The sequence below is a fragment of the Kogia breviceps genome, chromosome 9 (assembly GCF_026419965.1).
Source record: "Kogia breviceps isolate mKogBre1 chromosome 9, mKogBre1 haplotype 1, whole genome shotgun sequence".
Taxonomy (NCBI): Eukaryota; Metazoa; Chordata; class Mammalia; order Artiodactyla; family Physeteridae; genus Kogia; species Kogia breviceps.
In genome coordinates, this window is record NC_081318.1 from 76,302,548 (window position 1) to 76,318,538 (window position 15,991).

Genomic DNA, 15,991 nt, shown 5'->3' on the forward strand with positions numbered 1-15,991 from the left:
AAACAGACTCACAGATATAGAGATCAAACTGGTGTTATCAGTGGGGAGAGGGAGGGTAGGAGGGACGAGATAGGGGTAGGGATTAAAGAGGTACAAACTACTGTGTATAAAATAAATAAGCTACAAGGATATATTGTACAACACAGGGAATATAGCCAATATTTTATAATTACTTTAAATAGAGTATAATCCATAAAATTGTTGAATCACTGTTGTACACCTGAAACTCATATATTGTAAATCAAGTAAACTTCAATTTAAAAAAAGAAGACAAGGGGCTTCCCTGGTGGCGCAGTGGTTGAGAGTATGCCTGCCGATGCACGGGACATGGGTTCGTGCCCCGGTCCCGGAAGATCCCACATGCCGCGGAGCGGCTGGGCCCGTGAGCCATGGCCGCTGAGCCTGTGCGTTCGGAGCCTGGGCTCCACGACGGGAGAGGCCACAACAGTGAGGGGCCCGCGTAACGCAAAAAAATAAAAATAAAAAAAGAAGACAAGACTGAGTCCAATATAAAGAAGCAGGTCAGAACTCAAAAAAAGAAATGAATGCCTATTTCTTTTCTTTTCTTTTTTAAAATTACCTCAACACATTTTTATTTATTTATTTATTTATTTTTGGCTGCATTGGGTCTTCATTGCTGTGCGTGGGCTTTTCTCTAGTTGCGGCGAGCAGGGTCTACTCTGTTGCGGTGCGCAGGCTTCTCATTGCGGTGACTTCTCTTGTTGCGGAGCATGGGCTCTAGGCATGTGGGCTTCAGTAGTTGTGGCACGCAGGCTCAGTAGTTGTGGCGCACAGGCTTAGTTGCTCCGCGGCATGTGGGATCTTCCCGGACCAGGGCTTGAACCCGTGTCCCCTGCATTGGCAGGCGGATTCTTAACCACTGCGCCACCAGGGAAGTCCCAAATGCCTATTTCTAATTAGGTTATCAGACCAAGGTGGTCACAGTAGTAGTCTGAGAACTGTTTAGATTTCAGATATATTTGGAAAGTAGAGCTAACCATCCACGAAATTGTGCTAATTGTTCCTCTTCTCTGTATTTTCTCATTTTTTAGTTTCGCTATTCGGATTGGCTTGATAAGTTGTATATGGTTTTGGGGACTATGGCCGCCCTCATCCACGGAGCTGGACTCCCCCTCATGATGCTGGTTTTTGGAGACATGACGGATAGCTTTGCAAGTGCAGGAAATTTAAGAAACCTAACTATTTCAGAAGTAACTAATGGAAGTAAGTATTGTTTGCTGTACTGATTTTGTTGGAATCTTTGCAGAAAAATCATTCGCTCAGAATGAAGTTTGTGGAGCCCTTACTACGTATGCACTAGTGTGTTTAGTGCTGTGGAGGGGTGTGAGCTATAGCTCATATTTGTAATGAAACCCAGAAGATAATATTCACAAGCATTAGAGTATACAGTGGAAGTGCTGGTAGAGATATATAAAAAAAGAGAAAGCTCTGTGAAGTCAGAAATATCCCAGGCAGCTTCTGCAAGAGGTATAGGAGCCTAATCTGGACTTTGAATGATAGCTAGGAATCAGTTGCGAGATTCTCTGACATATTAGATGTGGGTATAAGAGACAGGAGTTTAAGATGATTCAGTAGTTCTTAGCTGGAGAAACTGGATAAACTGAATGTAGTTACCATCAGTTGAGATGAGAAAGATGGAGGGGAGAGTATTTTGGCAGTAAACACCAGAAATTTAATTTTGGACATTGCCACAGCTTAGGCTCCTTGTTTTTTTAAAAACTGTTTATTTATTTGGTTGCACCAGGTCTTAGTTGTAGCCTGCGGACTCCTTAGTTATGGCTTACCAGCTCCTTAGTTGTAGCATGTGAACTCTTAGTTGCGGCATGCATGTGGGATCTAGTTCCCTGACCAGGGATCGATCCCAGGCCCCCTGCCTTGGGAGCTTGGAGTCTTATCCACTGCGCCACTGGGAAAGTCCCAGGTTAGACTCCTTGGAAACGTGAAAATGGAGAAATGAGGACAAGAGAAGTTGTGTGTGTGTGTGTGTGTGTGTGTGTGTGTGTGTGTGTGTTTTATGATGAGAGAAATAACAGCTTGTTTATATGCTAATGGAAATGATCCAAAAGAGAAGGGAAAGTGATGCTCTGCAAGAAAGGAAAGAAATTTGTTTGAGTGATAGCCTTGAGAAAGGATGGAATCTTATGCTCAAGATGGAATACTTGCTTGAGGTAGGAACACAAATAGTTCCCCCACAATGACTGGTGGGAAGAGAGAGTATTTGAGTGTCAGTGCCCAAAGGTGGGTAGACGAGGACATGAGAATTTGTGGAACTTTTCTTCTGATAACTTCAATTTTCTCAGTCAAATAAAAAATAAGATACTTGGCTGAAAAAGAAAGGAGACCAAAAACAAGTTTATGGGAATTCCCTGGCAGTCTAGTGGTTAGGACTCTGCGCTCTCACTGCTGAGGGCCTGGGTTTGATTCCTGGCTGGGGAACTAAAATTCCATAAGCCTTGTGGTGTGGCCCAAAGAAAAAAATTAAAACAAGTTTCTTAGGAGAGTGAGAAAGTGAATGGACTAGGGTGTCATGCACACACACTTTCACACTCTCAAACTTGATTGAGGAGGGACTGGTGGATAGCTGTGAGCTCCCAAGTCACCTTTGGTCAAGCATACCTGAAGACTTGCAGCCTGCTGTGCAGTCAAGGAGTAGAAACCTTGATAAGGCCTGTTTGAGAACACACCGGAGAATAAAGTGGTGTAGCTTTTGCAGGATCTGTAAGTCTCTGTTGAATACTGTGAATCCTTTCCCCCAGAAAATATGCATGCCAATAAATATGCATGCCAATTGGGGGTATTTATGGATCCTCTGATACCTGTCTGTGGATCCGGGGAACTCTTTTTTGTGGTTCTGAAGAGCACATTGTTTACCGTGAAGGGGGGACTGCTTCAGTTCTGTGAAGACACGTAATGAATTGGGCCAGAAAATTTTACAGTATGTTTGAGCTCTGGAAAATTCTTACTCATTTATTATGCCCCTTCACAGCTTTCAAAGGGACCTGGCAAAAGATGTTGTACCACGTTTGGACTAGCACCTTTCTTTCATACCGTTCACCAGAAGGAAGCACTTGGTGCTCTCTGAGTTCATTGGTTCCCAGGCATGCTATAATTTAGCAATACTCTTTGGAGTTGGTTCTCTCACTACTTTTCAGGGCTCTGTGGTAGCTCAGCTGACTTTATATGTACATTTATGCCTCCCACTCCTCCACCCCTATATTGCTCCCACACACACTGGTAACCACTAGTTAGTTCTCTGTATCTGTGAGTCTGCTTCTCTTTTATTATATTTACTAGTTTGTTGTGTTTTTATTTATTTATTTTATTTATTTTTGGCTGCATTGGGTCTTCATTGCTGCACGGGGGCTTTCTCTAGTTGTGGTGAGCGGGGGCTACCCCTCGTTGCGGTGCGCGGGCTTCTCGTTGCGGTGGCTTCTCTTGTTGTGGAGCACGGGCTCTAGGCACTCGGGCTTCACTAGTTGCCGCATGGGGCTCAGTAGTTGGGGCTCGCGAGCTCTAGAGCACAGGCTCAGTAGTTGTGGTGCACGGGCTTAGTCGCTCTGTGGCATGTGGGATCTTCCCGGACTAGGGCTCGAACCCGTGTCTCCTGCATTGGCAGGCGGATTCTTAACCACTGCGCCACCAGGGAAGCCCTGTTGTGTTTTTTAGGTTCCACATATAGGTGATAATGTCATACAATATTTGTCTTTCTTTGTCTGACATTTCAGTTAGCGTAATGCCCTCCAAGTCCATGCATGTTGCTGCCAATGCCAAAATTTTGTTCTTTTCTGTGGCTGAGTAGTGTTCTATTGTATATATCTACTACATCTTCTTTATTTATCTGTCAGTGGGCACTTAGGTTGCTTCCATATCTTGGCAATTGCAAATAATGCTGCTGTGAACATTGGGGTGCATGTTTGACTAGCCTTTTTTTAAAAAAAAAAAAAAACAACCAAGTACATTAACATATACATACATTATATCTCCATCACCCAGATGTTAATTGGCCTTTACTCTCATAAGAAAATAATTGATCTCTTTAAGTAGAGAAGTACTGACGATTCCTATGTCTTGGTGTTTGTTACCTGGTCTACCTTTAGACATATGAGTTGGACAGTAACCTGTCTTAGTTACCCAATAGCATACATAAGTTCTCAGAACGGTCCAGCTGTGGAGACTAGCTCCTCCTAGGCCTCCGCATTAGCTTGTAAGCTGGTGGTTTGTACTGCATCTTCATAAATGTCCGGATCATAGGGTTTCCAACGGGGGGGAGTAGTTGATGTTGCATTCCTTGCCAATCCTTCCCATTCAGTGCCCTCTTCCAATTTTGGGGAAAATTTAGATAACTATTTGGAAGTTTTGTCTCTGTCTGTGTCACCTTCTTGAGAGGTACTGTATTCAGTGGTTAAAGTGCAGGCTCTGGAGTTGGACTGCCTGGGCCTGAAACCCCACCTTTGCCCCACTTTTTAGTTAGGTTTGGGGAATTTTTTCATGCTTTAATTTCTCAACTTCAAAAGAAAGTTGGATAACAATACAACCTACTTCATAGAATGGTTGTGAAAATTCAATGGATTCCTCATTTAAGGCTCACGGAAGAGGATTTGGTCTTTAAAAAGTACGCAATAAATGTTAATTATTGTTACTATTATCAACAGGAAACTCATACTTCCATGTTCCTCCCAAATGAACCTTCATAACTTGCAGGGATAATTTGGTTCCTTATCTCATTTCATCTTTATAGAGCTCTGCGATACTACCTCAGTTTTCATATTTGTTGAAAGGCATAGCGCAAATCACTCAGTACCTGTGTTAGATGTGAATAATGATCCCTTTCAGCAGCATTTCTTTAGTAACTGTGGACTGCTAGGCAGGCCTATCAGGGAAGGCAAGGTCCTCAAACTATGGCCCGTGGGCCATATCTGGCCTCTTGCCTCTTTTTATGCCACTTGTGAGCTTCGAATGATTTTTTACGTTTTTAAATCACTGGGAAAAATTGAAAGAAGAATATTTTTGTGACACATAAAAATGATATGAAGTTGAAATTTCAGTATCTATACATAAAGTTTTAATGGAACACAGCCATGCCCATTCATTTGAGTATTATCTGTGGCTCCTTTCACAACACAGTGGTGCAGTAGAGTTGTGACAGAGACCATATGGTCCACAAAGCCTAAAATATTATCTGATCCTTTCAGGAAAGGGTTGCCAATCTCTGAGGCAGGGCATTGAGTAGGAGGTTATTATCTTCGATCAGTCCACCAGTGAATATGTACTAAAGCATTCTGTGAGCCAGCCATAGTATGTGTCCTAAGTATTCATTCCCAACCCCCAAGAAATTTAGCATAATGGGCGGAATGGACAAGGGAGCCAACAAATGCAGTTGGATATGATTAGTGCTATGATACAGAGATACACAAACTACTTGGGAAGGAGCGGATGGGTGTCTGGCTCCATCTAGGAATCATGGCAGGCTTCCAAGAGGAGGTGATAACCAAGTTTGGTCAGATGGTACCTCTCTGATGCACAAGGTAGACATGTTCTATGTGACAAGTGAAACCATTTAAAAACAAATATTAAATTAAAAAATACAGTTAATACCCTTCTCTCACCACCATTCCTGATTGCCACTCCCCTGTATATCCTTCTGTGTCTTTTCAAGGCTCCATGCTGTCTCTGTTGTAATTTTTACTCTAGAACACTCAGTATCTTGTCATAAATGTGTTTGTTTGTAGGTTCAGACTTCCAAATGTTCTGAAAGCTGCCTAGATGAGGGGAGTGGATGGCAAAGGTTTTGATGCTGGTCCTGGAGCCAAGGGCAAATGAGCTCTCTGATGCTTCTGGTGGGAGGGCCAGCCTACTGGGGCCTCAGACACTCTCAGACCTTTCTTCTTGCCCTTCCCCGGGTGGAACCTCATGACCTCTCTGTGAGGGTAGGCTGGGTACCAGAGCCTCCTTGTTGGACAGGAAGTATTCCTTCCTTCAGGAGACTTAGATTTGCTAAGGCTCCTGAAAGCCTGAGAGTTTTACACTACACATAGGATTTAACTAGACAGTTTGAAAAACTTTTTGAGCAAGCAGATCCTTTTATGCTGCTGTAATAGACCCCTCAACGGCTTTCTCTTCTCCCAACGCCTTTCTCTGATTATCAGACAGCAGCCTTCGTCCTGTTCTTTTTGTTGTGGATCTGATTTCCTGACATCCTACTCCCTTATATCTCTATCTTGTTAGGTTTTGCCTTTGCCTTAAAATCTCTGATGACTTGGGCCTTGCGAGGTCACCTTTGTGAAAGAACTTAACCACTGCTGAAATTCTGTAGTATTCTGTGAATTCTCATCTTCCTCATCAGACTATTCACTGCCTGCAAATGAGCCTGAAAAAAGGTGCTTGTGATTTTAGACACATTATGTTAAAGGTGACAAGTTGGGTACAGTGTAAATGGTAACCAGGCAGTTTAAGAAATGAGACTGAATCTTGGCATAAAGAATTGGACTAGAGATTTGACAACATTTGAGTTGAAGGAATGATAAATCTCCTGGGATAGGATATGGAGAAAAGTAAAAGGAATGGGGAGTTCTAAGCCTTGGGGAAGACTCAATTTTTAGCAGTAACTAAAGCTAATTTTTATTGAGCATTTAATATGTGCTGGGCACTATTCTTAGTGCTTTACATATATTAACTCCTTTATTTCTTTCACGGACATAAGGTTGATACTATTATTATCTATACATTACAGATGAGGAAACCAGGGCCCAGAGGGTTGAGTATATTTAAGTTGCCTGAGGTCATAGAGTTGGTAATTAGTCAGTATTTGAACCCATGCAGACCAGTCCCAAGTCCATGCACTGAAGGAGACAGAGGGACACCCAGAAAGGAAGACAGTGAGGATTATGTGTTAACTGAGAAATGAAAGTACGTGGGAGAGATCTGCCATGTCTCATTATGGGTAACACTCAGAAGTACTCTTCACATAAAATCTTCATTATTTATTGTCTCTGATGGTTCAGTTGATGGTACATCGACATGAATGGCTTCTCTCTTTCTCCATAACTATATCATGGTTGGTTCTGTTTAATCTCCTACCATATTGTGGGCTGAGGAATGGTGCAAATGAGATACTCAGATTCTAGTACAAGTTAATAATTAAGAGAAAAAGGGGAAATGTGGAAATACATTTATATTTATATGATATTTATAACTTATATTTATCATTTACCATTTCTGCTCTCACTTCTCTGAAACCCATAATGAGGAACATGGAAACTATTTGTAAAATGCCAGTTCTCAAAAATAATATCTATATTTTGCTGCTTAAACTATGAGCATATATATCATATGCAGATCTTGAATGTGTGTTTCAAGACTTTGGTGTTGTAAACAGAAAACATTGCCATCTGTGTCCTCAAGCCTAGCATTATGAGTATTCTCCAGACTAGAATGTTAGTTAATACTTCACTTCTAAGTACTTCATAAAAATTTCTGTGATGGATATTTTCTTTTCATTTGCTCAAGGCTTTCCTCTGTTGCTAACCATTTCATGGGAAAAATTCTGAGAGATAAATTTCTGGAGAATTGAGTACCAAATAATGACAGAATATTTAGAAGTGTATTGTTTAGTGTGGCAGTTTATTTATTGCATTATTTTAAAAATTGTTTATTTATTTATTTATTTGGCTGCACCAGGTCTTAGTTGTGGCACATGGGATCTTTAGTTGCCGCATGTGGGATCTTTAGTTGTGGTGTGCAGGATCTTTTAGTTGTGGCATGCAGGCTCTTAGTTGTGGCATGCATGTGGGATCTAGTTCCCTGACCAGGGACTGAACCCGGGCCCCCTGCATTGGGAGCGTGGAGTCTTAACCATCAGGGAAGTCCCAGCGTGGTAGTTTATTTTTAAGTTTGAGTTAAAACTTAAAATATGACAAATTTTTCTGGAATAGTAGTAGTAGTGTAGTATGGTCAGATTTTTTTTTTTCTCTTTTTTGGTTACTATTGGGGAAATGTTTCTTCAAACCAAAAAGTAGATTACTTAGAATGTAATCTCTACAATACATTATAAAAGTCAGCAAAAAAAAATGAAGATAGACAACACCTGACCCATTATAGATGCTTAAGAAGTGGGAGGAATAAATTAAAGATAGAATCACAGAATTTTGTAGGTGAAAAAGAGCCTAGAAAATTATCTGGCGCAAACCCATAATTTGATAGATGTAGAAACCAATGCTCAGGAAGTTGAGACAAAGTGACCAAAATGGAATTGCTTGTTAGTGGACAGAGCTGAGTTCCTGGGTCAGGAATCCTGCCTTTTATTCTGGTATTTTTCCCACTCTACTTGTGGTTTCAAACTCTGCCTAAAATTGAAGCAAACGCTAGTACTTTTCGCTTGGTCTTTTCTCTCCCTAAGGTGCCATCCTGTAGACTTACGTATTGGTATATCAAGCAGGTCAGCCCCAAGGCACAGCTCTTCACATCAGTGTGAAAGCAGCACACGTGAGGTGCCTGTGACTCCCAGAGTCACCTCTGTGACCTGCAGTCAGCTCAGCCACACTGAGTGTCAGGCAAGTGCCAGAGGGATTGATCTAGGTAGAAGGTCCAAATTCCTCTTGCTTGTGGTTTTTTTTTTTTAATTGGAGTATAATTGCTTTACAGTGTTGTGTTAATTTCTGCTGTACAATGCAGTGAATCAGCTCTGTGTATGCACGTACCCCCTCCGTCTTGGACCTCCCTCCTCCCCTCCTCCCCATCCCACCCACCTAGGTCAAAACAGCACGGTGCTGAGTTTCCTGTGCTTTATAGCATGTTCCTGCTAGCTATCTATTTTACATATGGTAGTGTATATATGTCAGTCCTAATCCTCTTGCTTATGTTTGATGGAGTTTCCTGCACAAGACTGGGAAAACTGGAATCCTAGCATTCTTGAGCTAAAACGGACCTTGCAGACTGTTGAAATCAGTGGTTTACTAACGTCTTTAATCAGGGAGTCCCTGGGTGAAAATTACATCTGTCGTGGATGCTTGCCTGGTAAAACAGCAAGTTTGCAGCATGCGGCATCTTTTAGTTGCAGCATGCAGACTTCTTAGTTGCGGCATGTGAACTCTTAGTTGCGGCATGCGTGAGGGATCTAGTTCCCCTACCAGGGATCGAACCTGGGCCCCTTGCATTGGGAGCGTGGAGTCTTACCCACTGGACCACAAGGAAAGTCCCTTACTTGGTTTTAGAAAAGGCTTTCCTTACCCCAGGTAGTAAGGTAGTGGTCTGCTCTATCTCTCTTTAATTCTACAACATGTGAGACACATACACAAAATAAGAGAATGGTTGGTTGGAATATTTTCATAAATGGTCTGCGTGTGTGGTAGCTCTGTGAAACCTTTGTACATCTTTGGGACAAGCTTGCGTACAGCAGATAGAACAGGGTGTGCACCGAGGGTACAAAGATAAATGTACCCTCCTGTTTTCTAGGAGCTCACACCAATGGGAATGGAAGGAGATGGATATAAACCATGGTATGTCTATTCTAGTGTTGATTGAGTAAATTGAATCATGTGTCAGTTACTCTGGAATCCTGTGAGTCACCCTGTTTGGGGGTAAGCCACTTGGGAGGAGGTCATATTGAGCTCATTCATGGAGGAGAGGTCTTTTCCAGGAGCAAGATCGTGGTAAAAGGGTAGAGAGAGGAGAATGAATAAAGGCTTCGAGGAGGAAAGCTGTCATCCCTTCTCTACTGCATCTTGTCTTAGTATGTGGAAAGTAGTTTTTAGTCTAAAAGGGCGGAGCTTAGTCTCATGAAATTTAAGCAAAATATTTTGTCGTGCCCAGTTTCCTCTCTAGCTCCCAAGGGCAAAGGCTTCAGGAACACAACAGTCAAGCAGAGACTTGGGCACTGTGTTCTTTTATGCTGCAGCTTCCCCGACCCTGAGATGGTGACTGTGCAGTGCCCTGGCTACCGGGTTGAGGAGATAGGTGTGGGGTTAAAAATCATCTGGAAAGTCACTGTGTGAGTTATTGTGGTAAGATTGCAAAGGGACCAATAGGACATGTGATGGATCTTGGACTTTATCCTTCATGCAGTGGGCTGTCATTGAAGGTTATTAACAGAAGCAATATAATAATATTCTTGTTCCCAAAGATAAAATCTGGTGGCAATATAAGGATCTGATTGGAATAAAAAGACCAGTTAGGGGGCTCTTGTTAGAGCAGAGGTAAAAGACGATGGAGACCTGAACCAGAGCACTAGCCATGAGGATGCAGAGCATTTTAGTGGCTTTAGGACAGATGCAGGAGTCACTGAAGCTGCAGAAGTGGTTGAGGTCATCCTGGGAGTGAGCATAAAATTCTGGGAAACACCAGCATGCAGAGAGGAGGGAGAACATGAGGAACCGGTGAATGAGACCAAGAGAGAGGAATCAGAGTGGTGGGAGAGCCAGGAGAATGAGGTTCTGGAAGCCAGAAGAGGAGAAAGTGGTCAAGAGTCTAACCACGTATTTGATTAAAATAAAAGCTACACTGAAATGTGTGCCTTTTCTTGTTGGGGGTGGGGTGGGGATAAATTAGGAGGTTAGGATTAACATACATGCACTACTATATGTAAAATAGAGAACCAACAAGGACCCGCTGTATAGCACAGGGAACTCTACTCAATATTCTATAATAACCTATATGGGAAAAGAATGTAAAAAAAGTACATGTATATATATATATATATATATATATATATGAATCACCGTACTGTACACCTGAAACTAATACAACATTGTAAATCAACTATACTTCAACTAAAAAAAAATTTGGTTTTAGGATTAAAAAAATTTGGCTTTTCTCTACTGATTATTTGGCTGATGTTGTTATACAGCCCAGAGAGTTTCTGGATTTTCTCACTGACAAATAATAATAATTTTTAGATACATTTCCAGTATTTTTCTTTATAACGGTTGGTCTGGGCAGTAGCCCTTTGACATCCATACAGGTAAAAAGTTATTGGACTATATGATCTTTAAAGTCATTTCAGCCTGAAAGTTTTGGTTTTCTGAAAAAAAAATGCCTCAGGATAAGAATTTTATGAGAGGCTCATAGAGGAAAGAAAAATCTCTGGGCCAGAGAGCTCTTAATTAATAAAAGTTGATGGGAGGAAAAGAAAACTTGATTAGAGGGAGTCTAAAGAACATATCTTGGGCTTCCCTGGTGGCGCAGTGGTTGGGAGTCCGCCTGCCGATGCAGGGGACGCAGGTTCGTGCCCCGGTCTGGGAGGGTTCCACGTGCCGCGGAGCGGCTGGGCCCGTGGGCCATGGCCGCTGAGCCTGTGCGTCCGGAGCCTGGGCTCCTCAATAGGAGAGGCCACAACAGTGAGAGGCCCGTGTACAAAAAAAAAAAAAAAAAAAAAAAAAAGAACATATCTTTATTTCATTCTTTGGTGAGTAGAGATCATCTCTGTCAGAGGACTTGAATGGTCCACTTTTTAATTTACTGGTGCACTTTGACACCACCGAAGCACAAATAAAAGGTACTTGGTGCAAGAGTTGGTTTCTGATGACTGAAATTTTATATATACACACACACATATATATACACACACACACATATATATATATACACACACACACGGAGAGAGAGAGAATATTGTACACATAAACATAAAGGACTCAGTTTTGACCTTGAACATAATTTTTACTTTCTGAGCTGAATAAATGTGATGGTAGACCTAGAAGCCACCATTGCTAAAGAATGTTTGTTCAAATTCTCTTGGTCCCTTATCTCTAGAATTGAGAAAACTGGTCGTAGCAATGAGTAGAAAACAGCGAGTTAGACTTGAAAATTTGTGTTGATTTGGTTGTGATACACACTATTGACATTTCCTGCCTAGATCATCTGCAATGAGAGATCTTCTGAGACTGATTTGGAGAAAAATCCTCACCCAGCTATCAATATTTAATATCCTGGTTTATCTTTGAAAATATGGAGCAGAAGCAATCTCATAACTGATGAGAAATTTATCTGTACACTTATTCCAGTTGCCATAAGATGGAAGCTGCGGAGTTTCTGTGCTGCATGTTTTGCTACATCTCTGCATCTCTGTATGACTTACTACTTTCTCTATTACTCTTTTTTTTTTTTTTTTTTTTCCGGTACGCGGGCCTCTCACCGCTGTGGCCTCTCCCGTTGCGGAGCACAGGCTCCGGACGCGCAGGCTCAGCGGCCATGGCTCACGGGCCCAGCCGCTCCGCGGCATGTGGGATCCTCCCGGACCGGGACACGAACCTGCGTCCCCTGCATCGGCAGGCGGACTCTCAACCACTGCGCCACCAGGGAAGCCCGGGAACTTGATTTTTAATCAACAGTATATCTGGGATTCTTCCCGTATCAGCCTATCTAGATCTACCTTATTCTTTTAAAGGGCTGCTTAGATTTTTATAGTATGGATAAACCATAGTAAATAAAGTAAAATAACTTTCAATAAAATTGAAGAAAGCAAATTACTTTATTTTTGAGAGAATAAACTATATTTTTTTAGTCTAGAGTATGTGAGCTTCCAAGGGTTTCATATGTGAGAAGATGCCCTGTATTTACATATAAGGAAACCATGTCCAGAGAGCATAAGAAACATACCGCAGGTCAAACAGTAAATTGTGTGCCGATGTCCTGTATTTGACAGCCTCCCATTTATGTCAGCAATGTGTGAATAAATTTGACTGAATTAAGGATGGTATAAAAGAAGAGATTTTTGAGCTGAATATATAGGTGTGATGAAACAGTATTTCTGATTAAGGAAAAACACACAAGTAAATACCTAATAGAGGGAGTTCCCTGGTGGCCTAGTGGTTAGGATTCTGGCCTTCCACTGCCAGAGCTCAGGTTGGATCCCTGGTGGGGGAACTGAGATCCCACAGCCGTGTGGAATGGCCAAAAAAAAAAAAAAACCTAATAGATATTATGGAATATAGGTTGTGATTGGTATTAAAATGAAATTGAATCATGAATGAATCCTTAAGTGACTATGACAACATGTTAGCAATTACCCAACATATGTGCAGCTACATTGCTTGGATAAATTGCCATTTTAGTGGCAAATATATATATATATGTATATGTATACACACATATATATAAATCTATTTAAATGATCTGCATTCCTTTTGCAAAGGATCGAACCCAACAAATTTTTATTGAAAATTATAATGAATGCTTCTTAATTCCCTATGATTAATATCTAAAGACACACTTTAGAGCCATGAAGCCCCCCCCAAAGGGGTAGGATATGTATATCCACAGTCCTTTCCCTTCCTGTCTGCTAACAAGATTCTGAGTCTGCTAGGTCGGCTCCTGGTCCTTTGCTAAGCTTAATCGGGGTAATGGTTAGAAAAAAAAGTAGATAACAGGAGTGGTAGATTAAATTGGAAAGGACAGCTTTATTTCTGGAAGAGAAAAGTAATAAATTCATAAAGGAAGGAAAGAGAAGAAAGTTTTTAAATTCTTGAAGAAAAGACAGATTTTTGTGGGCAGCTTCTGTGTAAATGAGGTGGGAAGATGGGGAGGAGTTTTTGCTGTACATTATAGGTGGGATCTCTCTTTGCCATTTAGAAGAGATTTTAGTATAGATTGGTAAACTTTTTATGATTTTTCAAATATGAAATTGGAGTCATTAAAGAATAATTTGAAAAATAGATTGAATTTGCCCAAAAGTATTTAGCATGCTGTATGTATAAGGGTGTATTAAATTGAACAAAACATCTTAAATAAACAATCAAAAAGAAATAGCAAGAACAGAAACAAAGTATTGGAAAAAGAAATACAAATGCATGAGAAGCCATAAAATATAATAAATACCAGGCTGAGGAGTGTCAGTTGGGAGTAATGAATTTTTAAATACTTCAACATGAAGGAAAAGGGCACATGATGAAAACTGAATTGTAAAAGAGTGAGTCTTTGAGCAAGGTACAGGATAGATGTAACTGAAGAGAAATGGAAACCATATAAGAATGTATTACCATGGAACAGGCATGATTAACTAATAAAGGGTTAACTGTTTCCTACAGGCATTATTAAATACTAACACTTTAAGATAACAGGAATTTAACTGAGTTTCTGACCTAACCTAAATTTATTAATTTCTGATCTAACCTAAATTATTAATTTACTAATATTTCCTGTGAGAAATATTAAATGTAAGGTAGAATTCAAAATATTATATGTAAAATGGGATTAGTAGTATATCCTAATGTATTTTTGTGGGTTTTTTTTTTTTTTTTTTTTTTAAATTTTTGGCTGTGTTGGGTCTTTGTAGCTGCGCGTGGGCTTTCTCTAGTTGCGGCGAGTGGGGGCTACTCTTTCTTGTGGTGCGCAGGCTTCTCATTGCGGTGGCTTCTCATGTTGTGGAGCACAGGCTCTAGGTTCGCGGGCTTCAGTAGTTGTGGCTTGTGGTCTCAGTAGTTGTGGCTTGCGGGCTCTAGAGCACAGGCTCTGTAGTTGTGGTGCAGGGGCTTAGTTGCTCTGCAGCATGTGGCATCTTCCCGGACCAGGGCTCGAACCCATGTCCCCTGCATTGGTGGGCGGGTTCTCAACCACTGCGCCACCAGGGAAGCCCATCTATTACTCTTTTTTTTTTTTTTTTTTTGTGGTACTCGGGCCCCGCACCGCTGTGGCTTCTCCCATTGCGTAGCACAGGCTCCGGACGCGCAGGCTCAGCGGCCATGGCTCACGGGCCCAGCCGCTCCGCGGCATGTGGGATCTTCCCGGACCAGGGCACGAACCCGTGTCCCCTGCATCGGCAGGCAGACTCTCAACCACTGTTCCACCAGGGAAGCCCCCATCTATTATTCTTAAATGTAGTCTTCCGTGGGGTGCTGTGCTTGGTTGTCATGTCCTCCCTACCTTCCATCCTGTCCTCACAGGTGAGAAGAGATGGCTTTCTTTCTTTCTTGAATTTAGCTGTGACCTCTAAGACGTGAGACTCCTACATCTTAAGACCTAACTCTGTCTAGAACTGGAGGGCCACAGTTTGAATGCTTGACATCTTCAATAGAATGTCCCAGGTACCACAGAATAAGGATCTTCAGAACTGAACTAACAATCTGCTCACATCTGCCCAGATCTCGTCTTTTTGCTGACTTATTATTTCCCACCACGACATCACCCTTCTCCCGTTGCTTAAACTCGAGGTCTTGGTCCTTTTTTATTATTACTCTTGCTACTTCTGTTCCATCGGTTGCTAGAACCTGTAACTTCTCACTTTCTAAATCTTATGGGTACTTTGCTTCTTTCCTAGTCTCATTTCCATCTGTCAGTCTCCCCCGTTCCAGTTAAACTTACACATTTCTGGTAGCTAAATCATCCTAGGCCAAACCTCTACTCTTGTCCTTTTCTGCTCAAAACCAGGGAATGCCTAACTAGTTTTTATACACCATACCTGTGGAGCCTAGATTATCTTTCAACCATATATCCACCTCCTTCTAGGCACACAACACACCCACAACCCCGCCAAAGCAGCTTATTCATTCTTCAAACATGCACTGAACTTTTGTCTATGATGTTCCCTTTGCCAGAAAAACTTTTCTTCCTCTCTCCCGCACCTGTCAAAATCACACTCATCTGACCCAGGCTTTCTCACGTTATACTGTAACTTTTGAAATAACTACAAGATTTATAGTGTGCCTCCCTATTGATCCAGTCATCTTGATTATGACAACTTATCCTGCAAAAATATTCACCATATTTAATATATATGTTCAGGTTTAAAATGCAGCATTGCTTGTAAAAGTAAGATATTGGAAGCAACTGAAATAGATGCAACTTAGAAAAAATAAAGATACACATATATACACACATACTGACATGGAAAATCGGCCAGAGTGTGGACTGTGATTCTCCCTTTTAAAATAAGCATGTATGTGTATACTTGCTTACAGAAAAGAAAATCTGAAAAAAATTCACCCCAGAATAATGAACAGTGGCTAGTGCATGTGTGTGTGTGTGTGTGTGTGTGTGTGTG

General features: G+C 41.4%; 1 protein-coding gene across 6 annotated transcripts in view; it reads left to right on the forward strand.

Annotated features, from left to right (window-relative positions):
• ABCB1 (ATP binding cassette subfamily B member 1) overlaps window positions 1-15,991 on the forward strand; it is a 120,803-nt gene that overhangs the window by 16,861 nt on the left and 87,951 nt on the right. For all 6 annotated transcript variants that reach the window (XR_010842272.1, XM_067042687.1, XM_059074150.2 and 3 more), the window contains exon 4: window positions 1,053-1,224. Coding sequence is in view for 5 of the 6 variants with exons in the window: in XM_067042687.1 (XP_066898788.1) it covers window positions 1,053-1,224 (172 nt within the window). In the remaining variant the exon portion in view is untranslated. The remainder of the gene's footprint in view (window positions 1-1,052; window positions 1,225-15,991) is intronic.